At 47.0% G+C, this 25,847-nt stretch overlaps 2 protein-coding genes across 3 annotated transcripts in view; one reads left to right on the top strand and one right to left on the bottom strand.

Annotated features, from left to right (window-relative positions):
* Positions 1–24,279, bottom strand: part of KLHDC1 (kelch domain containing 1) — a 37,243-nt gene extending 12,964 nt beyond the window's left edge. Inside the window, exons 1-12 of the mRNA XM_075330751.1 lie at positions 24,049–24,279; positions 21,380–21,450; positions 19,973–20,090; positions 16,854–16,972; positions 15,156–15,234; positions 10,016–10,099; positions 9,856–9,936; positions 9,708–9,766; positions 7,702–7,814; positions 7,501–7,573; positions 2,999–3,083; positions 2,694–2,746 (exon numbers count right to left, since the gene is read on the bottom strand). Coding sequence (XP_075186866.1) covers positions 2,694–2,746; positions 2,999–3,083; positions 7,501–7,573; positions 7,702–7,814; positions 9,708–9,766; positions 9,856–9,936; positions 10,016–10,099; positions 15,156–15,234; positions 16,854–16,972; positions 19,973–20,090; positions 21,380–21,450; positions 24,049–24,144 — 1,031 coding nt within the window. The 5' untranslated portion in view covers positions 24,145–24,279. The remainder of the gene's footprint in view (positions 1–2,693; positions 2,747–2,998; positions 3,084–7,500; positions 7,574–7,701; positions 7,815–9,707; positions 9,767–9,855; positions 9,937–10,015; positions 10,100–15,155; positions 15,235–16,853; positions 16,973–19,972; positions 20,091–21,379; positions 21,451–24,048) is intronic.
* A 197-nt stretch (positions 24,280–24,476) lies between these two features.
* Positions 24,477–25,847, top strand: part of LOC142258516 (DNA polymerase epsilon subunit 2-like) — a 32,829-nt gene continuing 31,458 nt past the window's right edge. For both annotated transcript variants that reach the window (XM_075331138.1, XM_075331137.1), the window contains exon 1: positions 24,477–24,573. In XM_075331138.1, the coding sequence (XP_075187253.1) occupies positions 24,506–24,573 (68 nt within the window). In that variant the 5' untranslated portion in view covers positions 24,477–24,505. The remainder of the gene's footprint in view (positions 24,574–25,847) is intronic.

Here is a 25,847-nt window from a genome sequence, read left to right as displayed (position 1 = left end):
GTCCCCTTCCCTGAGTGACAGGGAGGGGGCGGGAACGAAGCGGCACTAGGCCGCAGAAGCCGGGGACTGGATTTATAAGCGCCGCCGCCGTAAAAGCGCGGTCGGCGCCCAGTCCCCGGCGAACTACAAGTCCCAGCCGCGCCGCCGCTCCCGGAGCGTCCGGCGCGGTAGTTCCCAAAACACAAAGTCACTCAGCAAAGCTGCAGTGACTGTAACCCATTACTGTCCCCGGCGCACTAGCACACCCAGCAAGTCTGGAGTGTGCTGTGTCCGTGTGACCGGGGACACAGAGTACCTGTAATGGTGCAGGGCCATGTCCCTGAACGGTACTCCAGCTCCGTATCCAGCAGGTTCAAATGGGTCTGTGGATGGAGCCCGGCGTCAGAGCTTTGAGGCCGGCAGGATCCCACTTCCTCAGAGCCCCCCAGGGGGATGTGGAAGGAAAGCAGCATGTGGGCTCCAGCCTCCGTACCAGCAATAGGTACCTCAACCTTACAACACCATCAACGGGTGAGAAGGGAGCATGCTGGGGGCCCTATATGGGCCCTCTTTTCTTCCATCCGAAATAGTCAGCAGCTACTGCTGACTAAAATCTGTGGAGCTATGCGTGGATGTCTGACCTCCTTCGCACAAAGCTTGAAAACTGGAGAACCCGTGATACCACGGGGGGTATAGCCAGAAGGGGAGGGGCCTTGCACTTTTTAGTGTAGTGCTTTGTGTGGCCTCCGGAGGGCAGTAGCTATACCCCAATCGTCTGGGTCTCCCAATAGAGCGCTGAAGAAATACTTTTGTCATTCTTGGGACATAGTATTGCAATTGATTTTTCTGGCTAACACGGTACCACAATATTACCCTGTATTGCACATTGTAATTAACCCCTTCACGACCGGCCGATTTTTCGCTTTCCGTTTTTTTTTTTCGCCATTTTCTGAGAGACGTAACTTTTTTATTTTTCAGTCAATATGGTCATGTGAGGGCTCATTTTTTACGGAACGAGCTGTACTTTTAAATGAAACCATCAGTTTTCCCATATAGTGTACTAGAAAATGGCAAAAAAATTCCAAATGCTGAAAAATTGCAAAAAAAGTGCGATAGCACTATGGTTTTTGAGATATTTTATTCACTGTGTTCACTATATGGTAAAACTGATGTGTGGGTGTGATGCCTCAGGTCAGTGCGAGTTCGTAGACACCAAACATGTATAGGTTTACTTTTATATAAGGGGTTAAAAAAAAATCGGAAGTTTGTCCGAAAAAAGTGGCGCACGTTTTACGCCATATTCCGTGACCCGTAGCGTTCTCATTTTTCGGGATCTTAGGCTCAATGACGGCTTATTTTTTGCGTCTCGAGCTGACGTTTTTAACGGTACCATTTTTGCGCAGATGCTACGTTTTGATCGCCTCTTATTGCATTTTGCGCAAAAGTTGTGGCGACAAAAAAACGTCGTTTTGGCGTTTGGAATTTTTTTGCCGCTACGCCGTTTACTGATCAGATTAATTGATTTTATATTTTGATAGATTGGGCGTTTCTGAACGCGGCGATACCAAATGTGTGTATATTTTTTATTTTTTTAACCCTTTAATTTTCAATGGGGCGAATGGGGGGTGATTTGAACTTTTAGGTTTTTTTGTTTTTTTTTAATTTTTTAAAACTTATTTCTTAACTTTTTTTTTTTATTTTACTAGTCCCCCTAGGGGGCTATTGCGATCAGCATTCCGATCGCTCTGCAGTATCTGCTGATCACAGCTGCAAGGCTGTAAACAGCAGATACGCTCTCTTTCTCTTTTGCTGTGCCCCGGGCACAGCGAAAGTGAAACTAAGTCAGGTGTAGTACAGGAGTCATCACATGACCCTGTGCTACCATGACAACTATCGGGAGTCACGTGATCGCGTTACGTGACTTCCGGTTTCGGCGGTAAGTAAAAACTTTACCGCGATCGCGCTTATAATGGCGCTGTCATGTATTGACAGCGCCATATAAGGGGTTAATCGGCACGAGCAGATAACGATTCTGCTCGTGCCTAGCAGGCACACATCTCAGCTGTGAAAATCAGCTGAGATGTGTGCCGATCGCGGCATGCTGCCGCCAGAGGACCGCGGGCAGTAAGATTATGTCATTTAGGACGTAATTTTACGGCCCGCGGTCGTTAAGGGGTTAAAGTACAGAAATGCACAAGAGCATAAAGACCAGTTTTAAATGTGAAAGCAAGAAAATATACATTGGTGCAACGTATATGGTGACCATATAATATTATATACACATACACACACACACACACACACCATATGATCTGTTCTAAAGGATGATTACTAGATATGTGGACACAGTATAAGGCTACATGCCCACGGTCCGGAGTACAAGCGTACTGGACGCAGCGTGTTATCTCTTGCAGATATGTTGGCGTTCTAGGCAGGAAAGCCGCAGTCTGGGCACGCGATCAGGATTACTGATGCAGCGGAATTTCGGTCAGAATACTCACGTCTATGCAAGAATAAATTGACATGCTGCGGTTTGGAAAGCCGTGGCCATAGGTCAGTTTGCGAAGAGTCTAAAAAAAGCACAGTGAGCAGGAGATTTATAGAAATCCCATTTACTGTGCTTGTACTGTGAAAACACCCAGCGTCCAAAACACTGCTAATCCTGATGGTGAGCAAGTATCCTTACACTGAATAGACGGGCGTATGTTCCTTACCTGAGCAGCGGGTACGGCTGAGTTTGGAAGATAAGCAAATCATTACAATGACCCTGCAATGATAAAGACAAACATATTCTAGAGTCATAACCAATGATTATTAAGGGGAAAACCTGTGAAATTATCTTATGAAAGGTCGCTGGAGAGCCCAGACAATGGGAATTAATGGCCGAACATCAGAAATACCTCTGAGGTGTATATATCAGCGAATGCATCCTCACATGTAAGCACAAAATAAAAAGTGCACAGATGGCCACTTCTGTGGGGTATAAATAGACACCAGCAGCTATTTTCTGCATACTAACCGTGTCTATGGAGAGCAGGTCGTCCTTGCTGCCACCAAACACCATCACTTCATTATCTCGCCCTGGACAGGCCGTGTGCCACAGTCTACAAATCAATGAAACACTAATTAGTAATTGATCTCGGATGTAGATATTAACATTACTGCAAATTTTACAAAAACAAAACAAATTTTGAGCAATCCCGAAGTCCAAGAGAAATACGGACAACTTATAAACATGAAGATAGTGTTAATAAAGGATTATACTGTATAGGATTAGGAAAACATGTCCACTTGTTTCCATAAACCTAATTTTTCCCCCATTTGTGGACAGTATCTGACATTGTACGTGAACGGGGCTGACTGCAAAAACACACAATCCGCTGGAGCGGCATAAGATGGGGCCGTGAAGATCTTTACAAAGCAACATCTTTAAGATGCCATCTGGCACGTCACGGGCTGTATGACTGCCTTTACCTGTGGTGATGGAGATAAAAATATATTGGAAGCAGAAGAAAATATCTCCCTTTTAAGGCATTGTGGCTCATACCATGCATACTTAGTGGGCAATATATACATGCCCACCTAATCATTAGTATCCTCACTCCCCTGGCTCAGATCAATAAACAGATCTACTGGTGTCAGTCTAGCAGTTAGGTTGGGTAAAACGAAGACAGGGACTAGTCCGGATGAATGGTCTTCCGTTCCCAGCGGCTTTACGATTGATGTGAATGTTCCCTTTACTACAATTTTTGTTTTAGCCATTTCTTCTCAGGGAATACAACTGGGTTAAAGTCTATGGACAGGGATGCTGGGCACTGCACAGACTTAAGATCTGTTCAGTGTACTTGCCAGGTGTTGCAAGGATGTATCTGCAACTTTACTGCCCAGCACGCAGTTGGGTTTCCGCCAGCCCAGTATCAGCCAGAATGGAAAAGTCGACCCAATGGTGCTCTTTACAGCATCAATGGCGTTTGAAAATGTGTCAATACTTATTATTATTATTATTATTATTATTATTATTATAGTCTTCGAGGCATGTGGACATATCCCTCTTCTTCCTCACCAATGCCCTGCTCCAGCCAGACCTCTCTTGTTTGGGCACTTGATGGGCGATACCTCTCCTGCCATGGCTGATATCCTAGACATCATTCATATCTAGATTGTCCTTAAAACTGCTCTAATTTAGCATCTAAATATTCTGACAAAACAGGATATTCATAAAATATCCATTCTTCTAGCCATGATCAGGATTTATTACAGCTAATAAGACAGTACGTGCAGTGGATTCTCCCATACGCTCAAGAGATAATGTACAAGTTAAAGTACAACTGCGGATCACAACTGAGGACAACAAAGGGTCCCAAGCGAAAACTAAAGCTGGTGTCACACATAACGACGACGACAACGACGTCGCTGCTACGTCACCATTTTCTGTGACGTTGCAGCGACGTCCCGTCGCTGTCGCTGTGTGTGACATCCAGCAACGACCTGGCCCCTGCTGTGAGGTCGCCGGTCGTTGCTGAATGTCCAGCTTCATTTTTTGGTCGTCACTCTCCCGCTGTGACACACACATCGCTGTGTGTGACAGCGAGAGAGCGACGAAATGAAGCGATCAGGAGCCGGCACTGGCAGCTGCGGTAAGCTGTAACCAGCGTAAACATCGGGTAACCAAGGGAAGACCTTTCCCTGGTTACCCGATGTTTACGCTGGTTACCAGCCTCCGCTCTTGCTGCCAGTGCCGGCTCCTGCACTGTGACATGTGGCTGCAGTATGCATCGGGTAATTAACCTGATGCATACTGTAGCAAGGAGAGCAAGGAGCCAGCGCTAAGCAGTGCACGCGGCTCCCTGCTCTCTGCACTGTGACATGTAGCTGCAGCACACATCGGGTTAATTAACCCGATGTGTGCTGCAGGAGAGCAAGGAGCCAGCGCTAAGCGCGGCTCCCTGCTCTCTGAACTGTGACATGTAGCTGCAGCACACATCGGGTTAATTAACCCGATGTGTGCTGCAGGAGAGCAAGGAGCCAGCGCTAAGCGCGGCTCCCTGCTCTCTGAACATGTAGCACAGCGACCTTATGATCGCTGCTTCTGCTGTGTTTGACAGCTAAGCAGCGATCATAACAGCGACTTACAAGGTCGCTGTTACGTCACCGAAAATGGTGACGTAACAGCGACGTCGTTGTCGCTGTCGTTTAGTGTGACACCAGCTTAACACTCCAGTTGGGTTGGAAAAGTAGAGAAACAGAGATTTGATGGGCTCCTGACAATGTAAAGTTGCTTTAGTGGTTCTTATCCTTGACACGTAGGAAAGAAGTCATGAAATATTGTCCCTCAAGAAGAAACGTAAGTCTTTCACCTCAATGTAGCAACTGTTAAAACCACTATATAACATTGTAGCAATAGTTTGACTGACAGCCCCAAAAGTCGGGAGGCCTCCATACTCATTGGATTGTAGGCTGATATTGCTGGTTTTGACAGACATTAATTTGTGTTTGAGGGCATTTGGTGTCAGATCATGACCAATGACCCAGAAGAAAACAGCACCCCATATCTCAGCTTCATGGACACTTAGAAATGCAACATGGAAGATCACGCATAATGGAAGCAGTCATATCTGTTACTCCAGCGTCCCTGCGCTGCCACCCACCAACGCACTCACTGCGGGCTTCCTCTGTGTTCTCCATCGTGGCTCGCGGTTCCTAGGTCCTGCACATGCTGTGCAGGTCTCCTGGGAGCACGCTTAGGGTGTGCACTGTCTATCTCCTAAAGGGGTCATACACTTAATCTGGTAATGCCTACAGGATATGGCTGAGAGGCACTACGTACTTAAGCACCCTTCCCCTTAGGGAGGTGCCTGAGCAATGTGTAAACTTAGTTGGTACTATGTTTGCTAGTTGTCAGGTCCTCTGAACCCAAACCTGTCCTGTCAGCCTGTACCTATAGCTTACCTGACCTGCCTGAACCCGTCCTCCTGCCTGCCTGAGCTTGTGTCCTTTCTGCCACCCACCATCTCATCCAGCTATCCTGTCAGAACCCGCCATCCAGTCCAATCAAGTACCTGTATCCACCCTGCCTGCATTCCTGATCCAGTCCTGCCTCTTACGCTGAGCCCCGTACCTGCGTCCTTGACCCCCCCTGGAGTCAGCTGCTGCAGTACCAGGGACTGCCCTGAAGTAGCACCTGGCGGCTATCTTCCAGCACAAGCCTAACTTCACCCTCAGAGGCTCTAGTGAGGAAGAGGTAGTCACTAAGTCACGCCTCTCCAGGGTGACCTCCGTTAGTGATGTAGTGAATCCACAAACCTCATGCGTGTCAATATCTAAGGATTAGAGTGGAGAAAAGCCGCCATTAGATGGCTGCAGGCAGTGCGATGCTTCGGGCGATCATACAGCAGACACGGATCTCTGCCTACTCTTAGCTGAGTGCCCCCGTGTTTTCTTTTCAGAAAGCCATTGGCTGATATATCTGGTGGCTGCTGATCCACGAGAGAACATGTGTTCATCAGACCAAAAATTAGACAAGTCCAAGAGTGATCTCCAAAACATACAGATAGGGACTCTAGATTGTGAGCCCCAATGGGGACAGTGTTACCATTGTATGAAAACCGCTATGGAATTAATAGAGCTATATAAATGAATAAATATTCTTATTATCTCCCCTGATGAGCAGTTGGCCAGTGCCAAACACAGACAGAAAAAAAACCCTGCAAATTGGAATTTGCAGTAAACTTAATGGAGAGTTCACAAAATTGGTGCAAAGGAAACATTGAGCCACTTCCCAACCAATCAGATGCCAGCTCTCATTTTCAAAGGCCCTTTAAAAAATGAAATAGGCAATGTGATTAGTCACTGTGGGAAACTACTCCATTATTTCCTTTTGCACTGGTTTCGCCCTCCCTCCCTGATGAAGCTGCATCCACAAGTGTATTTACATTACGGCGAAACGTACGTTGGATGGTTTGGGGGCTTATCTTCATGGGGATCCCCTTTTCTGGGACATGTAGCACCTTTGCACAAAGCACTTTTTGGCTTCTAGTGACCCTTGTACCGTTTTGTTACATATTTGCACTTTATTGGCTATATCAGTAATATTTCTAGGAGGTATCCATTACAGCCTATTGGGTTTCTGTATAATTGTAAGTTATGGCAAGATATAACAATTCATGTCTTTTGTTGTAAATATTATACATGATATACTAATGCATGATATAGCCTATATGAAACATCCATCATCGGCTTAGGTCACTTATACCTTATGGCTATTTAGCCATCATTCTGCCTCATTTCAAGGGTTATTTTTCCCCATATATATGGTGTTTTTAATGGTTTTATATAATGGCCATTTCTTCTTTTGTGGGTCTTGTATATCTGTACATCAATAAACTGTTATTTTTTGCACAAGTACCATGCCTCCGATTTTGTACGATTTCTCAGAATGCTGCACAGACAGAGTAGTCGTGGTATTGGAGATAATGTCACATGTATATGAATGCATCGTGCGGAGATTCCGAAGCTTCTTACCTTGGCTGATCTTTGGGCAGGTGTTTAAACTCTGTCCATATGTTGCTAGTGAGGCTAAAAATCCATCCGTCGCCTAAAAAACAAAACCACCCTTGGCGTGTATTATCTCTAATAGGTGGATACACCAGAAACCTATGTTATTACTGTAGACCGTCCCATATCACAGATCTTACACCCGTGGATCTGCCAGGAATAACTCACTTAGTGGTACACTCTCTGCGCTCAGACCTCCAAAAAGGAACAACCGATCATCTCCCACTGGGGTTAAGGTATGCCAAGATCTGCCATGGGGGGTTTCTCCGGTAATTTGGATCCTAAAGGGAGAAGAGTACATTTGGTTGAGTGAGAAGCGACTCTGCAATCGGTTATCATAAGTCTGTACGGTGAGCGCAGGTACGGCACAGGATACAATGACTGAATCTGCACATGTACAGGTCATTAGAAACAAGGCTTTCAGAAGAAGCTTTCCTGTTTGTACATGGGAATTCTGCTATTTCTGCCCATTATATGACTCGTATGCTGCATTTTTCACCAGTTTACTCCTCTGCAGCCTCTAACTAATTTTCAGCTGTCTTTGAGCTAGTGGGTAGAGAAGAGCAACTATGATACCGTCCATACACAGCACAGATGTGAGAGATTCCTGCTATCCTGTCTCAATGCACCATACATACAGAAGTATGGAGAACATAATACAGCAGTACTGAGCAGTGCAGCTGTGAATTCAGCACTGAGATAAAATGAAACCCTTACTAGAAAGCAGCAGCCCCATCTGTGGGGATTCATTACCATTTTTGAGCAGTTTGGCTTTTGCTGGCTCTTTGTTTCTCTGCACATTGCAGAATGAATCAACCAAGAATCTGTCAGGAAGCCGTGTTCTGATGGAGAGATTCCTACACTCTGTGCTGATGTAGGAACACAAACTACAGCATGGTCGAGTTAAACATTGATGTGCTCAATGGAGAGGAAAAATTTGTATTATTGAAATGTACCAAAGCAGCTCAGCCATATGAAATTACAGAGCAAAGTCATTGAGTGCTGAGGAGCAGAGGGCAGAAAAGTCACCACATCTCTGCTGACCCCATAACTGCAGAGTCTAGACCTCCTCTGGTAACATCAGTACAAACATGTCACCCACCGACAGCTTCATGGCTGAGCAGCTGCAGCTGTACATCACCAAGCACACTTCCGAGCCGCACATCACCAAGCACACTGCCGAGCCGTACATCACCAAGCACAATGCCGAGCCGTACATCACCAAGCACACTGCAGAGCCGTACATCACCAAGCACACTGCAGAGCCGTACATCACCAAGCACACTGCAGAGCCGTACATCACCAAGCACACTGCCGAGCCGTACATCACCAAAGCACACTGCCGAGCCGTACATCACCAAGCACACTGCCGAGCCGTACATCACCAAGCACACTGCCGAGCCGTACATCACCAAGAACACTGCCGAGCCGTACATCACCAAGCACACTGCCGAGCCGTATATCACCAAGCACACTGCCGAGCCGGACATCACGAAGCACAATGACGAGCCGTGCATCACCAAGCACACTGCCGAGCCGTACATCACCAAGCACACTGCAGAGCCGTACATCACCAAGCACTCTGCAGAGCCGTACATCACCAAGCACAATGCCGAGCGTCGGATGGAGTGGTGTAAAGCATCCACAACTGCACTCTGGGGGAGACATGTTCTGTGCAAGAATGGATCACATGTCTCTATCTGTGTCTAATAGATAAGTCTGGGTTTGGTGAATGCCAGGAAAACTTTACCCCTGACTGCATTGTGCCCACTGTACAGTTTAGTGGAGGAGGGATTGCTTTGGTACTTCTGAATTACTAGCCAAAAAAGTCCCATAGAATAGCCTCCAAATTCTTGTAAAAATCCTTCCCAGAAAAGCGGGAGCTGTTACTGCAAAGGGCGCAACACCAAATCAATTTCTATGGATGTAGAATGGGAAGTCAAAGCGTCTCCTATAAGTTTAAGGTGGAGGGGGCACATACTTTTGTCCACATTCTGTATATAGAAGTTGATGATCCGGATACTTTCCACTGATATTTATGACCACTTTATGCTCTTTAGTTATTAATCAAAACTCCAATGTAAAATTAATTGATAACTGACTGATCTTACACAATTATTTAGGTTCCTAAACATGGAATCTACCCTTTTCTTCTGTTTACTAATAAAACGTACCCTCCAGACCAAGTCCACGTGTCCACGTTCAGACAGTGCAGGTCATGCATCCTCGTTTGCTATAACAAAACAATAAAGTTGAAATGACATCCAGTGTTTGTGATGAACAAAAGTCTTGTATTAAACAGTAGCATGGGGTAAACCTGACCAGGACGCGTCCACCAAACACATATCCGTTATTTCCAAGGAGGGCGCAGGAATGGGCGGCACGGGCTTGAGGAGGGGTGCTCTGTGAATAAGACAAGGATAGGATATTACACCATGCTAAACAGACAAAGAAATGGCGACTTTCACAACGTAAAGCTTACTTTTACAATGGGCTGTATCCAGGCTTGTCGCTTTGTGTCAAAAACGTGGACGTCATTGTTCCATCCCCAAAACATCTGACCTTCCTGCAATTATTACGGTCAGTAGATAATACAGAAAATGGACATAGTTAGTCCTGCTCTGTTCACTGCCACATGGTGACATCAGATATACCGCTACCTGCCAAGGCGCATGCACGCAATATTCATTTGCACTGGCTATGAATAGCAGCACTGACTGCCGGCTGGATCAGGCTTCCATTCTGGGCAAATAGAGCAACATCGCCAAAACTTTCATTTTAATAAACCCATTGGAGCCATTGCTATATTTTGTTTCTGAATTACATTATTAATTTTACCATAAAGTTTACTAAAAGAAAAAAAAAAGAAATTTGAGTTGGGTGGAATTGAAAAAGAAAACTACAGTGCTATCATTGGTTTCTCTTATTATGCCATTCAATATGCGCTACGTGTCAGCACAACATGGCGATAGCAAATTTATATATTTTGACTTTTTTCATTCACACGATACCCTAAACGAAACTGGATCAGCATCACAGTATCACACATCATAGCCTTAGATACACTAGGTCAGCAGATCAACATAACATATGATAGCCTGAGATACACGGGATAATAATAATAATAATAATAATAATAATAATAATAATTTTATTCATTTATATAGCGCTATTAATTCCACAGCGCTTTACATACATTAGTAATACTGTCCCCATTGGGGCTCACAATCTAAAGTCCCTATCTGTATGTCTTTGGAGTGTGGGAGGAAACCGGAGACAACCCACGCAAACACGGGGAGAACATACAAACTCCTTGCAGATGGTGTCCTTGGTGGGACCTGAACCCAGGACCCCAGCGCTGCAAGACTGCAGTGCTAACCACTGAGCCACCGTGCCGCCCTATAAATACGGTAGTATTATAAGAATAGATATGGCTGATTAGCCACGTGCTAACTGAATTGTTAAGGAATCAGATACAAGACTCGAGCTGTGACTTTGCTGGTGGTAATTCCCCCTGAAAGCTGTGCACTCAAGCCTAAAAGCAGCGGTCAGTTCTACCCACTTATTAAAAAGTATGTTTCAACCTAAAATACCTTTAAATACCCTAAAATACCATAAAAAAACAACAAACAAAAAAAAAAACCCAAAAAACCCACAGGTTTCCAGCTAGGAATGAATCAGCTTCACTCAGACTTAGGCCCTTTAACACGTCTGTGATTCCGGTACGTATGACATCCATTTTCATACGCACGGACATATGTAGACTCATTAAAATCAATGGGTCTGCACACACATCCCTGTTTTCTCATGGACGGGTATCCGTGTGGAGCACATGTGTGTCTGTGTGCTCCACATAGCGATATGTCCGTTTTTCTCTGGCAGCACAGGTGTCACACAGACCGCACACTGATGTGATGCGTGTGAGATCAGTGAGACACGTACCGGAGAGAACATGTGTCTTGGAAAGAAAATGATATTCTATACTCCCCTAACTCCAGCGTTGCTGTCACTTGCTTCAAGGCCCGCTCATTATACTCACGCATATTCACTGCACCGTGGACCCGGAAGCAGCAGCGCTGGGTAAGGCGCGTATAGATGTCCCTGCTGTCCGCGTGCTATCACAGATAGCACACTGATATCACATGCTGAACACACACACCCATACACCACGGACCATGACAAACTTGCGTTTTTATCACGAATGTGTGAAGGGGGGCTTAAAGGGGTGGTTCACCCATATTTTTTATTGTTTAGTTCGATATTATATTGAGAAACAATGTTTCTCTCAAATACCGTGTGTTGGCAATAGTGCCTGTGAGAGGCGCTATTGCAGACCGCTGTTCCCCGTCCAGTGACGTACCCGTCATGCTGCACACGTCACATCCGTGCAGCCGGCTGCAGTCTTCCAGACTCGGAGCTGTGTTTCACTGCTGTCACAGCCCATCTGCTCTCCCCTCCCTCCTCCCTCCTAGCACAGCGCGTTTCCTGCTCCCTCCTCCCTCCTAGCATAGTGCGTCTCCTGCTCCCTCCTACCTCCTCCCTCCTAGCACAGCGCGTCTCCTGCTCCCTCCTCCCTCCTAGCACAGCGCGTCTCCTGCTCCCTCCTCGTATAGTGCGTCTCCTGCTCCCTCCTGCCTCCTAGCACAGCGCGTCTCCTGCTCCCTCCTAGCATAGTGCGTCTCCTGCTCCCTCCTACCTCCTCCCTCCTAGCACAGCGCGTCTCCTGCTCCCTCCTCCCTCCTAGCACAGCGTGTCTCCTGCTCCCTCCTACCTCCTCCCTCCTAGCACAGCGCGTCTCCTGCTCCCTCCTCCCTCCTAGCACAGCGCGCCTCCTCCTCCCTCCTAGCATAGTGCGTCTCCTGCTCCCTCCTAGCTCCTCCCTCCTAGCACAGAGCGTCTCCTGCTCCCTCCTACCTCCTCCCTCCTAGCACAGCGCGTCTCCTGCTCCCTCCTCCCTCCTAGCACAGCGCGTCTCCTGCTCCCTCCTCCCTCCTAGCATAGTGCGTCTCCTGCTCCCTCCTGCCTCCTAGCACAGCGCGTCTCCTGCTCCCTCCTAGCATAGTGCGTCTCCTGCTCCCTCCTCCCTCCTCCCTCCTAGCACAGCGCGTCTCCTGCTCCCTCCTACCTCCTAGCACAGCGTGTCTCCTGCTCCCTCTACCTCCTCCCTCCTAGCACAGCGCGTCTCCTGCTCCCTCCTCCCTCCTAGCACAGCGCGTCTCCTGCTCCCTCTACCTCCTCCCTCCTAGCACAGCGCGTCTCCTGCTCCCTCCTCCCTCCTAGCACAGCGCGTCTCCTGCTCCCTCTACCTCCTCCCTCCTAGCACAGCGCGTCTCCTGCTCCCTCCTCCCTCCTAGCACAGCGCGTCTCCTGCTCCCTCTACCTCCTCCCTCCTAGCACAGCGCGTCTCCTGCTCCCTCTACCTCCTCCCTCCTAGCACAGCGCGTCTCCTGCTCCCTCCTCCCTCCTAGCACAGCGCGTCTCCTGCTCCCTCCTCCCTCCTAGCACAGCGCGCCTCCTGCTCCCTCCTCCCTCCTAGCATAGTGCGTCTCCTGCTCCCTCCTACCTCCTAGCACAGCGCGTCTCCTGCTCCCTCCTCCCTCCAAGCATAGTGCGTCTCCTGCTCCCTCCTCCCTCCTAGCACAGCGCGTCTCCTGCTCCCTCCTAGCACAGCGCGTCTCCTGCTCCCTCCTCCCTCCTTGCACAGCGCGTCTCCTGCTCCCTCCTCCCTCCTTGCACAGCGCGTCTCCTGCTCCCTCCTCCCTCCTTGCACAGCGCGTCTCCTGCTCCCTCCTCCCTCCTTGCACAGCGCGTCTCCTGCTCCCTCCTCCCTCCTAGCACAGCGCGTCTCCTGCTCCCTCCTAGTACAGCGCGTCTCCTGCTCCCTCCTCCCTCCTTGCACAGCGCGTCTCCTGCTCCCTCCTCCCTCCTTGCACAGCGCGTCTCCTGCTCCCTCCTCCCTCCTAGTATAGTGCGTCTCCTGCTCCCTCCTACCTCCTAGCACAGCGTGTCTCCTGCTCCCTCCTACCTCCTCCCTCCTAGCACAGCGCGTCTCCTGCTCCCTCCTAGCACAGCGCGTCTCCTGCTCCCTCTACCTCCTCCCTCCTAGCACAGCGCGTCTCCTGCTCCCTCCTCCCTCCTAGCACAGCGCGCCTCCTGCTCCCTCCTAGCATAGTGTCTCCTGCTCCCTCCTACCTCCTCCCTCCTAGCACAGAGCGTCTCCTGCTCCCTCCTACCTCCTCCCTCCTAGCACAGCGCGTCTCCTGCTCCCTCCTCCCTCCTAGCACAGCGCGTCTCCTGCTCCCTCCTCCCTCCTAGCATAGTGCGTCTCCTGCTCCCTCCTACCTCCTAGCACAGCGCGTCTCCTGCTCCCTCCTAGCATAGTGCGTCTCCTGCTCCCTCCTACCTCCTCCCTCCTAGCACAGCGCGTCTCCTGCTCCCTCCTAGCACAGCGCGTCTCCTGCTCCCTCTACCTCCTCCCTCCTAGCACAGCGCGTCTCCTGCTCCCTCCTCCCTCCTAGCACAGCGCGTCTCCTGCTCCCTCTACCTCCTCCCTCCTAGCACAGCGCGTCTCCTGCTCCCTCCTCCCTCCTAGCATAGTGCGTCTCCTGCTCCCTCCTAGCACAGCGCGTCTCCTGCTCCCTCCTCCCTCCTAGCACAGCGCGTCTCCTGCTCCCTCTACCTCCTCCCTCCTAGCACAGCGCGTCTCCTGCTCCCTCCTCCCTCCTAGCATAGTGCGTCTCCTGCTCCCTCCTACCTCCTAGCACAGCGTGTCTCCTGCTCCCTCCTCCCTCCTAGCATAGTGCGTCTCCTGCTCCCTCCTCCCTCCTAGCACAGCGCGTCTCCTGCTCCCTCCTCCCTCCTAGCACAGCGCGTCTCCTGCTCCCTCCTCCCTCCTTGCACAGCGCGTCTCATGCTCCCTCCTCCCTCCTAGCATAGTGCGTCTCCTGCTCCCTCCTACCTCCTAGCACAGCGTGTCTCCTGCTCCCTCCTCCCTCCTAGCATAGTGCGTCTCCTGCTCCCTCCTCCCTCCTAGCACAGCGCGTCTCCTGCTCCCTCCTCCCTCCTAGCACAGCGCGTCTCCTGCTCCCTCCTCCCTCCTTGCACAGCGCGTCTCCTGCTCCCTCCTCCCTCCTAGCATAGTGCGTCTCCTGCTCCCTCCTACCTCCTAGCACAGCGTGTCTCCTGCTCCCTCCTCCCTCCTAGCATAGTGCGTCTCCTGCTCCCTCCTCCCTCCTAGCACAGCGCGTCTCCTGCTCCCTCCTCCCTCCTAGCACAGCGCGTCTCCTGCTCCCTCCTCCCTCCTTGCACAGCGCGTCTCATGCTCCCTCCTCCCTCCTCGCAGAACGCTGCAAGCAAGAGAGGCGTTGTGCTGTGAGGGAAGAGGAGCAGGGAGCAGATGGGCTCAGAATGCAGCCGGCTGCACGGATGTGACGTGTGCAGCATGACGGGTATGTCACTGGACGGGGAACAGCGGTCTGCAATAGCGCCTCTCACAGGCACTATTGCCAACACAAGATATTTGAGAGAAACATTGTTTCTCAATATAATATCGAACTAGACAATAAAAAATATGGGTGAACCACCCCTTTAAGGGAATGAGAAAGATAAAGCAGCCGTATTACCCAGGACGCATCGTGAACATCGAAGCAGTCATTAAGTTCATCGTGTCTTCGGCTTCCATAGCCTCCGAAGTAGATCAACCTGTGTGACAAATCGTCAGAATTAATATTTGCAGTGTGATGGAGGAATGATGATTGCTGCGGGTTGCAGACGAGGAATGCTATTTACTAAGTGCACACAATGAATTTTTAGCCCATGATCCATGTTGCACCTTCGCTTTACTACTGCTCTAAACAGCAGGGACTCGCTTGGAGACTGCCTTCACTTAGAGGCCAGACACTTTTTTTTATTGTCCTGATGTGTCAAAAATTAGAGATAACATTCTGCAATAGGTCGTAATTAAACATTTCTTATGGTTTTATTTCTGCAGCTCCTATGTAAACCTATGTGTCTCCATGATAATTGCCACACAGTTTGATATTACCTAAACTTCTTACTAACCTATGAATCCCTTCCTGATTTTGCTGTCTGGCATTTTGGAAGAAGGTCAGATCCTTAGTTACCACAAATGTCCAGCGACCCAGAGGAGAAGAAATGCCGATGCATCTACTGGACCTGGCCGTGGAGCGTCTACCTGGCAACGCAGAGCAAATGGCTCTTACAAGACAGAGCTGCCAATGATGATAGAGCGCTGATTTTCTGGTAATTATAGATGCCCCTATGAATCGGGAGAGCTGTGTGTGTGTGTGCGGCCACGGCACCAGCCAGAACAGAAGATGGGGGGCGCTTCTGGGGGTGGGTGCGGGTCCTCTAAGTGGAATTGGGGACCTGCAGCTATGTGACAAGAAGACAATCAGCGCAGCTTGCCTCTCATGTAGAAGAGAGCGGTGCCAAGAAACCTCTGCAAGGTAATCTAACTGCAGGAGGAGACTTTATTCCTGATTTCCGCTTTCCCTTTTACCATGAAGAAGCAAAGGTCTGCATAGAAACTGTACAAAAGAAAAAAAAACAAACAAACAACCTCCCAAACTTGTGAAAGTTTAAAAATTAAAGTATTTCCATCTTCATAGTTGGATATTATCAGATAGTTCTTGTAAATACAAGCAAGTTTGCAATTTACTGCTTATTCAAATTTGAAGCAGTTTTTGAGATACCTTTCTCTCATTACAGCCCCTTCTCTAGGAGACCGACCACCACTCCTGTCCAGCAGCAGTGGTCGAACAATCAGTGTTTACAAGCTGTTTATTACTGAGCTCGTACATGTGGTTTTGAAGCTGCCAGGATTACTGCAGTGAGCGGTTGCCGCCTAATCCTGTCCAGCTTCAGCATATTACTTACAAGCTAGACAGCAGCGGTGGTCGGTCCCCTAGGCAACGAGCTGCAGTACAGCTACAAATTTTAATGAGCAGCAAATTGCAAAAGTGCCTGTTTATACAGGTACTATCCGAAAAAAAAACAGTAATGCAGATGGGAATATTTTAAGCAACTAGCCATATATATGCATACACTTATTATATTTTTTTTTTAAAACTGTACTAATATATATATATATATATATATATTATATATATACACACACACACACACACACACACACAGTATATATTTTTTTATTTAAATTTTTTTTAATTATTTTATTTTTTTTTTTCTCAATCAACTTACAAAAACTTGGGGCCATGTTAGCGCCTGTGATATAATGTAAGATACAATAGCAGATACCCATATGGCAGCCTGAAGGATATGTGGTTTCCAGTACTCACTGGTGCTTGTAAACCCAGCAGGAAAGTTTGTCCCGCGCTGTGGGTGGTTGACCCTCAAAATGTTTTATTCGCTTCCAGGTGAATTCTCCCACGCCAGGTCGCAGATCCACATAATACAGCTGGAGAGGTACACAAATAGAAAAAAAAAAAAAAATACTGGGATCACGAACGTTCTTTATTACTAGAATAATAATAATAATGGCTGAATCCTTGTGCCTTTTTCCTTATCCATTGTACGAATTTCTCTGCACTCCATAAAACTTTACATTCTCTCCTTTCCACTGTGTTCAACCCAATCCACTTACCTCCTGCTATTTCTAAGGGTTCAGTCACATCTGCGTATAAAATTTGTGTCCAAGAAAAACGCACGGCAAATGGCCGTGCACGATGCGGTTTTCACCGGCCAAGTTGAAACTGACAGCTGGGGTCTGGTATTCTCAGCCTGGGGAGGCCCATGGTTATTGGTCCCTTACCAGTCTAAAAATAGCAGACCGCAGCAGCCCCAGAAGTGGTGCATTCATTAGAAGCACCAATCCTGGCGCTTCACCTCGGCTTTTCCCATTGCCCTGGTGTGGTGGCAAACAGGGTAATATGGGGGGGGGGCTTGGGTTGATGCCAGCTGTGAATTGTTAGCTGGCATCAAGCCCTGGTATTGGTAATGGGTGGGAGTCTATCAAACACCCGGATTACTAATCCCATAGATGTAAATAGAAACAAAAACTAACAAACAAATTATAAAAAACACCCCACCCTCAAAAACAGCCCTAATTCACCAATTTATTATAAATAAAATAAAAAGCTTTAATGTTCCGCAGTAATCCAGAAAGAGGTCCTACAACGTTCCACAAAAGCAACCCTGAAAGACAAAAAATTATTAAAAGAAATAAAGACAAGAGATGCCCTCATTCACCAATTTATTCCCAATCAAAATCCAAAGTAGGTCCGCCGTAATCCACATGGAGGTCCCACGACGCTCCCAGACTCAGTGTCCTAGCCTATGAAGAACATTCATAGAACAAACCCCATAAGCTGGGATAGCCTATGGGGGGTCATTCTCTGAACGTTCTTCATAGGCTGGGACACAGTCTGGGAACGTCATGGGACCTCCATGTGGATTACGGCAGACTATTTGGATTGGTAATAAATTGGTGAATGAGGACGTTTCTTGTCCTTATTTATTTACTAATTCTCTTTTTATTTTTTTTTATAATAAATTGATGACTGAGGGATGGTGTTTTTATATATATATATAAAAAAAACCATCCTATTTATACCTACTGGATTACTAATGGGGGCGTCTGATAAACAAATAAAAAAATAAATCAAAATTATGCCCATGTTTCCCCGAAAATAATACAGGGTCTTATATTATTTTTGCTCCAAAAGATGCACTAGGGCTCATTTTCAGCAGATGTCATATTATCCCACGAAGAACAATCCACATTTATTCTTGAATAAAAATAATCAACATTTACCGTATTCAGATATAATCAGGTATAATCAGGTCATCACATTTCCAAACATCAACATTTTGTGTTAATCCTATTACTGGTTCAGATGCACATTTTCTTATCTGATCGGCTATTCTTATGTTGCAGATCCAGTCCTGTAGTGGTGGGTATATACCATATTTACAAAGAGTTAAAATTACCTGCTTACATGTATTATTCTCTATGCGCTGCAAGGTTTGGCCCCAAAAGAAAGCAGACACCGCTAAAAGAATCGCACTTACCAGACCCCAAACAATTATAGCTGGCAATTGAATGGGCTCTCACATACAAATCTGTGTCACTGTCAGGTCTCCCCTGCATTTTACAGAGATTGGCTCCCCCTGGTGACTGGAAGCAGTATCACTCATACAGAATAATAAATAATGCTGGTTCCTGATCTGTTTGTGAGAGTTGCAGTGCAATGCAGCTGGAACAGTGATGGACCTGACAGCAGCGCAGATCTCTGTGTGAGAGCCCATCCACCATAATTGTTTGAGGTCTGGTGAGTGCAATGTTTTTATACGGGGTGTCTGTGGGGGAGGGGGGGAAATTCTGTGTTCCAGAATCTTGCTTTTTTTTTTTTTTAGCTGCTGGTCAGTTCCTTACGGAACTGCAAATAGGGCTTATATTTTTAATATACTAAAACAAGAGCCCCCAAAATCCTACTAGGTAACCTATTTTTGTAGTAGGTCTTATTTTCAGGGAAACACGCACACACACATATATATATATATATATATATATATATATATATATATATATATATATATATATATATATATATATATATATATATATATATATATATATATATATATATATATATATATATATACATATACAGTGGAACCTTGGAATACGAGCATAATTGGTTCCGGCAGTGTGCTCGTAAACCAAGTTATTCTTACATTATCAAAGCAAATTTTCCCATAGGAAATAATTGAAACATCAACAATTGGTCCCACAACCCAAAAATATTGACTGTATTTATACAGACTTATTACAGTAATACAAAATAATGTACTGTATTAATATAAAATTATTACAGTACACTAATACAAAATACTGTACAGTACAATAAAAACAAATTATACTAAAACAAATTATACTGCACGTTAGCTTATAATAGAATTGTTGTCGTGCGGGTATAATCACTATAAAGAGAAAAAATGATGTCTAAATATGACACCCTTTATTCTAGTAGAATACACAGACACCCCCCCCTCCCCCACCAAATCTATTCTCCCCAAAATAAGGGCAGAACTAAGCCAAATCTGGGGTTGGAATACTGCACAGGCACTTAGATTACAGTATAAGCAATGTGCTGTACTGCTTAGCAGAAAGAAAGTACAACACTTTATCCACAAATACAGTACATATCTACAGAAAGTTACATCCAGAGCGGGTCACAGCGTGGGAAAAGGACTGAACTGGAAGTGTGCTCGGTGAGTATTTGCTCTTCTTGCAAATCATTGCTCTTAAACCAAGTTAAAAATTTTTAGACAGCTTTGCTTGGCTTGCAAAACGCTCTCAAACCAAGTTACTCTTAATCCAAGGTTCCACTGTATCTGTAAAAGTAGTGGACAGCCCACTTAACAGACTGTCAGAAAAGTCCAGTTCCTTGGGTACCTGATTGCTGTAACCCTTGTCATCATAGCCACCAAAAATATACAGTTTTCCTTCCAAACAGGCCCCACAGCTGCCGGACATGGAGGGGGGCAGGTCGCCATCTGTAACGTGCATTTTCCTATAATTATTAACAAGAGTCTAGAATTACTAAAAAGGTAGAAGAAACATCCAGTCATAGTCAAAGCACAGATGTGATATACAGTACAGACCAAAATGTTGGACACGCCTTCTCATGTCTAGAACGACTGTTAAGAGGAGACTTTGTGCAGCAGGTCTTCTTGGTAAAATAGCTGCTAGGAAATCACTGCTAAGGACAGGCAACAAGCAGAAGAGACTTGTTTGGGCTAAAGAACACAAGGACTGGACATTAGACCAGTGGAAATCTGTGCTTTGGTCTGATGAGTCCAAATTTAAGATCTTTAGATCCAACCACCGTGTCTTTGTAGAAAAGGTGAACGGATGGACTCTACATGGCTGGTTCCCACCGTGAAGCATGGAGGAGGTGTGATGGTGTGGGGGTGCTTTGCTGGTGACACTGTTGGGGATTTATTCAAAATTGAAGGCATACAGAACCAGCATGGCTACCACAGCATCTTGCAGCGGCATGCTATTCCATCTGGTTTGCGTCTAGTTGGACCATGATTTATTTTTCAACAGAACAATGACCCCAAACACACCTCCAGGCTGTGTAAGGCCAGAGTCACACTTGCGAGTGCATCGCGTCTAACTCGCGTGAGTCTCTCATTGAATCACTCGGCATGGACTCACACTCTCCTGACAGGAGCGGGTCGGTTGCATGAATGTCTATGCAGCTGAGACGCTCCTGTTCGGAGAGTGTGAATCCGTGCCGGGTGATTCAATGAGAGACTTGCGCGAGTTACACGCGATGCACTCGCAAGTGTGACTCTGGCCTAAGGGCTATTTGACTAAGAAGGCGAGTGATGGGATGCTACGCCAGATGACCTGGCCTCCACAGTCACCAGACCTGAACCCAATCTAGATGGTTTGGGGTGAGCTGGACCGCAGAGTGAAGGCAAAAGGGCCAACAAGTGCTGAGCATTTCTGGGAACTCCTTCAAGACTGTTGGAAAACGATTTCCGGTGACTACCTCCTGAAGCTCATCAAGAGAATTCCAAGAGTGTGCAAAGCAGTAATCAAAGCAAAAGGTGGCTACTTTTAAGAACCTAGAATATAAGACATATTTTCAGTTGTTTCACACTTTAAGTATTTCATTCCACATGTTTTCATTCATAGTTTTGATGTCTTCAATGTGAATCTACAATTTTTAGAGTCATGAAAATAAAGAAAACTCCATGAATGAGAAGATGTGTCCAAACTTTTGGTCTGTACTGTACGACGGGGCCGGGATCAGCAATGGAGCGTATGGGATAATACAGGGCGACTTACCATAAACCGTTCTCAGTGTCATACACCCAGATCTCATCGTGTGGAAGGTAAACCTCATTATCTTCAATCGTCTGTTTAAAAAAAAAAAAGGAAAAAGTAAGGAGGACACTAGGAGCTGCACCCGGGAATGCATTTCGTATGAGCAGGGCGCCCCCGGCAGGCAGGTGCGGGAACTTCTCTTTATTACAATGGCAATGTTATATCCAGAATACGAATGATCTGCTAACTCTTCCCAAAATATTTTGTTTTGGTTTTTTTTTGTAAATATTATGGATATTCTCTATAAAATGCTAATTGTGGAGCATTTTTCTGCGCTGTTCCTTTGCAATTACTCCTGGAAATGTATGAATAAGGCCCTGTGCGCACTTGAAAACGAAATTTTCAGCAGGGTCTGAAAGATTACCGCACCCGCGGTAAAAAAAAACGCGGCATACCGCACCCAAAAAACGCATGCGGTTTGCTGCGGTTTTACCGCGGTATTGTTCGCGGTATTGCCGGGTGCGGGTTGGTACATGTGTTTTAATGCATTCAATGCAATAAAGCACATTGAAAAAAAAAAAGGCATTTCCTTTTGAGATAGACAAATAGACAAATAGACAGAGGGATAGATAGATAGATAGATAGATAGATAGATAGATAGATAGATAGATGACAGATCAATCAACAATTTACACGCTGCAGTTCTCCCGAGCGGTAGTGTGTTCACATCACCGGCCGTGAGAAATGACCTGTGGTTACCTCTGCAGTCTCGTTACGAGGCTGCATTCTGTACAGTGTCAGTCGCGGCTGGATTCAAGCATCGTAGGACCTCGGTGGATTACGCCGGAGCTGTGTGTTTGGGAGGGGTTAATAAAGGGGTGAAACAAGGGCTTTTTTTGTGTTTTATTTAAAATAAAGGATTTTTCGGTGTGTGTTTATTCACTTTACTTACAGGTTAATCATGAAAGCTGTCTCATAAACGCTGCATGATTAAGCCTGGACTTAGTGGCGACAATCCGCTGCCATGAACCCATTATTACCCTGATTGCCACCGCATCACGGCAACAGGAAGAGCCGGGACACTCCGGGACTGCCGCATAATGGATGCGACAGTCCCGAGGCAGCTGCGTGCTGATATTCTCGGCTGTGGGAGGAGGGGGTATTAACCCTGTCCCTCGCCCTCCCCAGCCTGAGAATACCAGGCTGCCGCTGTGTGTTTACCTCGGGTGGACGGTAAAAATACGGCGGAGCCCACGTGTTGTTTTTTTTTTTTTCTACATGTCAGTTTGATTTGTATGTGTATTCTAATGTCTGTGTCTATGTGTGAGTGCGATATGTGTTTACTATATGTCTGTGATGTGTGTGTTTACTCTCTGCTCCGCTTCCTCTTCCTGTCATAATGACATCACTTCCCTGTAAGCCGCAGGCAGCGATGAACATTATGTCCCGAAACCGCGAAATACCGCAGGAGAACGCAATGAACACAGAATTTGCTACCTGCGTTATTCCCTGCGGGATTTCCCGATTACATGGCAGTCAATGGAGTGAAATGCCGCAGCAACGTGCAGAAAAGAAGTGACATGCAATTATTTTTGCTGCAGGAATCCCGCAGCAAAACATGCAGCTGTCAAAATCCGCATAGTGCGCACAGCATTTTTTCCCCCCATGTTTTGCTGGTGAATCACTGCAGAGATGTTATGAACATCACATGCAGCAAAACATGCAGCAAAACCGCAGTAAATCCGTGGCAAAAACCGGCAAGTGCGCACAGGGCCTAAGTTGCCTTCTCTGTTAGTTGTTAAATGTTTTTAAGGTGACGGATGATGAACATTACACCAGTGGGTTTCCACTCCTGGCACCTCCACAATCAGCGGTGTGCAGGTCTGGGGGCATGAAAACTGCGCTGGAGGGGAGCGGCACATCCATAGGGGCCGAACTGCAGAACCGGGGGACATCCGCTACAATGTACCGAGCCGGGCTGCTCCGCTCATATCTGATCCGAACTGCTCCAACACTGATCACCTAGGACTTGAATAACCTGGAAAACTGCCTTCATGTAGTTCCTCTGTTATTCCTCTTGGAAATAAGTTCCAAGAGGCTATTTGGTGGGGAATACAATCAGACATGTTGAGATTTTTATGTATTTATTTACTCTTAAGAGGTTTTGAAAAATGAAAGTGTAAATTCTTAATGTGAATTCTGACGGAAACCTCCAAACTAGGATCTGTCCAATCTGAAGGCTGCAAAGAACAATACCGGAAAACCTCGTCCGAAACCCTCTCGGGAAAGAGCGTGTCCAGTCTGTGCTGAGCCCCGGCCATGTTCACACACATACTAAAAACTGCGCCTTTTCCTGCAGGACCATATACTCAATAGCAATCTGCTGGGATTAGGGCGTTTATTGGCACTTTTTATTATGCTTTTTTTTTATTATTATTGCAAAACCCTGAAATTGTGCAGTTAAAAATTAAATAGCATTTTATGGTTTGATAAAAAAATTAAATCTGTGCTCAGATCTGCGGCGTCTGTGCAAAACCATATCGATGTTCATATTTTCTGCACAAGAAAAGCGCAGCGTTTCTGCTCTGTGGACTCGGGATCTGCCATCTCCATAGCAACAGGTGCACACACTAAATCCGCACAGGAAATCAGGGAGAATTCCGTGCTGTAATCCGCGCACATCCTCTTACCACGTATCCGCCCCACACATACAGGCAGTGCCGGTCCATGGCAGCGCAGTGCCCGCTCCTCTCCTCGGCCACACAGAAGCGCTGTGCAGCGGCCATCACCCCTCACAGCGCTCAGCTTATACAACTGTCAGCATGAGCCACAGATAACTACAACCGGACGGGTGGCGGCGAGGGACAAACCTACTAGCGGCGTTTATGATGAACGTCCCTTTTCTGACAGAAAAATAAACCCTAATAAGCGTCTACGTCTCCTGTTTTCAGGAAAACCGTATAGAAAGCGCAACTAGTGTACAGTGCGCAAATTTAACACGACAGTCCAGCAGAGTTTGGTCTCCAACAAGATGGCGGCATTCCGAGGACATGAGATCGGAGCATAGCTTATACTCTAGTGTCATCCTCGTGTGACGTCATCACAGCTGTCTGCGCGATTTGACAACACCAACGATTACGGTTCGAGATGGCAGCTGAGAACCTGAAGAGTAAAGTGTCCTCCGCGTTTACAATGCGCGGCCTCCTCCTGCGGGCGTGAGTACTCCGAGCTGTGGGGGGAGCCCCGGGGTCTGGTCGGGCGGGAGCTCAGTGTACGGACACGGTTTACAGGGGAGATTCCACCTCAAGAGTGAAAGCCATTTATTACAGAATCGGGGCATCTTCTAATATATTCCGTTACCTCAGCTCTCCGTGATTAACCTCTTCCTCACCAGGGCTTTTCCATTTATTCTCTCTTGTTTTTTTTCCCTGCCCCCTCTTACAAGAGCCGCCATTTATATTTTCCCCTTACATCCTTCACTTTAGAATATAATGTGCTGGAAAACGGGAAGAAAACTATTAGTGTGATGAAATGGTGGAAAAAAGAAAACTAGTGATGGACGAGCGCCGCATCTACTATTGGTGAGTAGGGTGCCGCCTCTACTGGCTGGGTGCCGCCTCTACTGGCTGGGTGCCGCCTCTACTGGCTGGGTGCCGCCTCTACTGGCTGGGTGCCGCCTCTACTGGCTGGGTGCCGCCTCTACTGGCTGGGTGCCGCCTCTACTGGCTGGGTGCCGCCTCTACTGGCTGGGTGCCGCCTGTAGCTTCAGGGCATTGGGCGCCGTCTCTAGTGTCTAGGCACTGCGTATCGGGGTGCTAAACGTAGCGTCAGGGCGCCGCATGTGCTGTCTGTACGCTGGGCGCTGTGTATAGCAACGAAAAGCGTGAGTATCTAGCACCAATATGAATAAAACTTTATTTCATCATTAAAATGATAAGATGCACAACACTGACGCGTTTTGGACGTCAGTCCTTAGTTGTAGGTGTATGAGGTTGCCTCAACGCTGGCTGTTGGGCTCACACAAGATCTGACCATTTTTGTGTGCCAGGTATCTGTTTTTGCATGTTTTTTCATTGCAGTAATGCATGTCTATATTCCCATATTCATTGCACTACAGAGTGCAATTGTCTCTTTTTTTTGTAGCTGCATATAGCGTCTGGGCACTGCATATAGTGTCTCGGTGCTGGGTACTGCATCTAGTATCGGGGCGCTACACAAAGCGATAGGTGACAGGCATAGCATCTAATATCAAGGCACAGCATCTGTCAGTGCACCGCATCTAGCGTAAAAAGCACCGCCTCTAGCGTCGGTGGTGCTGGGCACCGCTCAATCGAGTATTGCGGGTGCTTAAGCGCCATGCTTGATTCCCCACCCCGCATATTTTACTGCTTTTTATCAGCCAGTAAACATGCAGGGATTGCCAACCAATCATAGTAATGCCGTAGTTATCTTGACTTTTGGCATTACTGTGGTTGGTCGGCCACATAGC

This window comes from Anomaloglossus baeobatrachus, chromosome 12, assembly GCF_048569485.1.
Source record: "Anomaloglossus baeobatrachus isolate aAnoBae1 chromosome 12, aAnoBae1.hap1, whole genome shotgun sequence".
Lineage (NCBI taxonomy): Eukaryota > Metazoa > Chordata > Amphibia > Anura > Aromobatidae > Anomaloglossus > Anomaloglossus baeobatrachus.
This window is presented reverse-complemented; position numbering and strand designations above follow the sequence as displayed.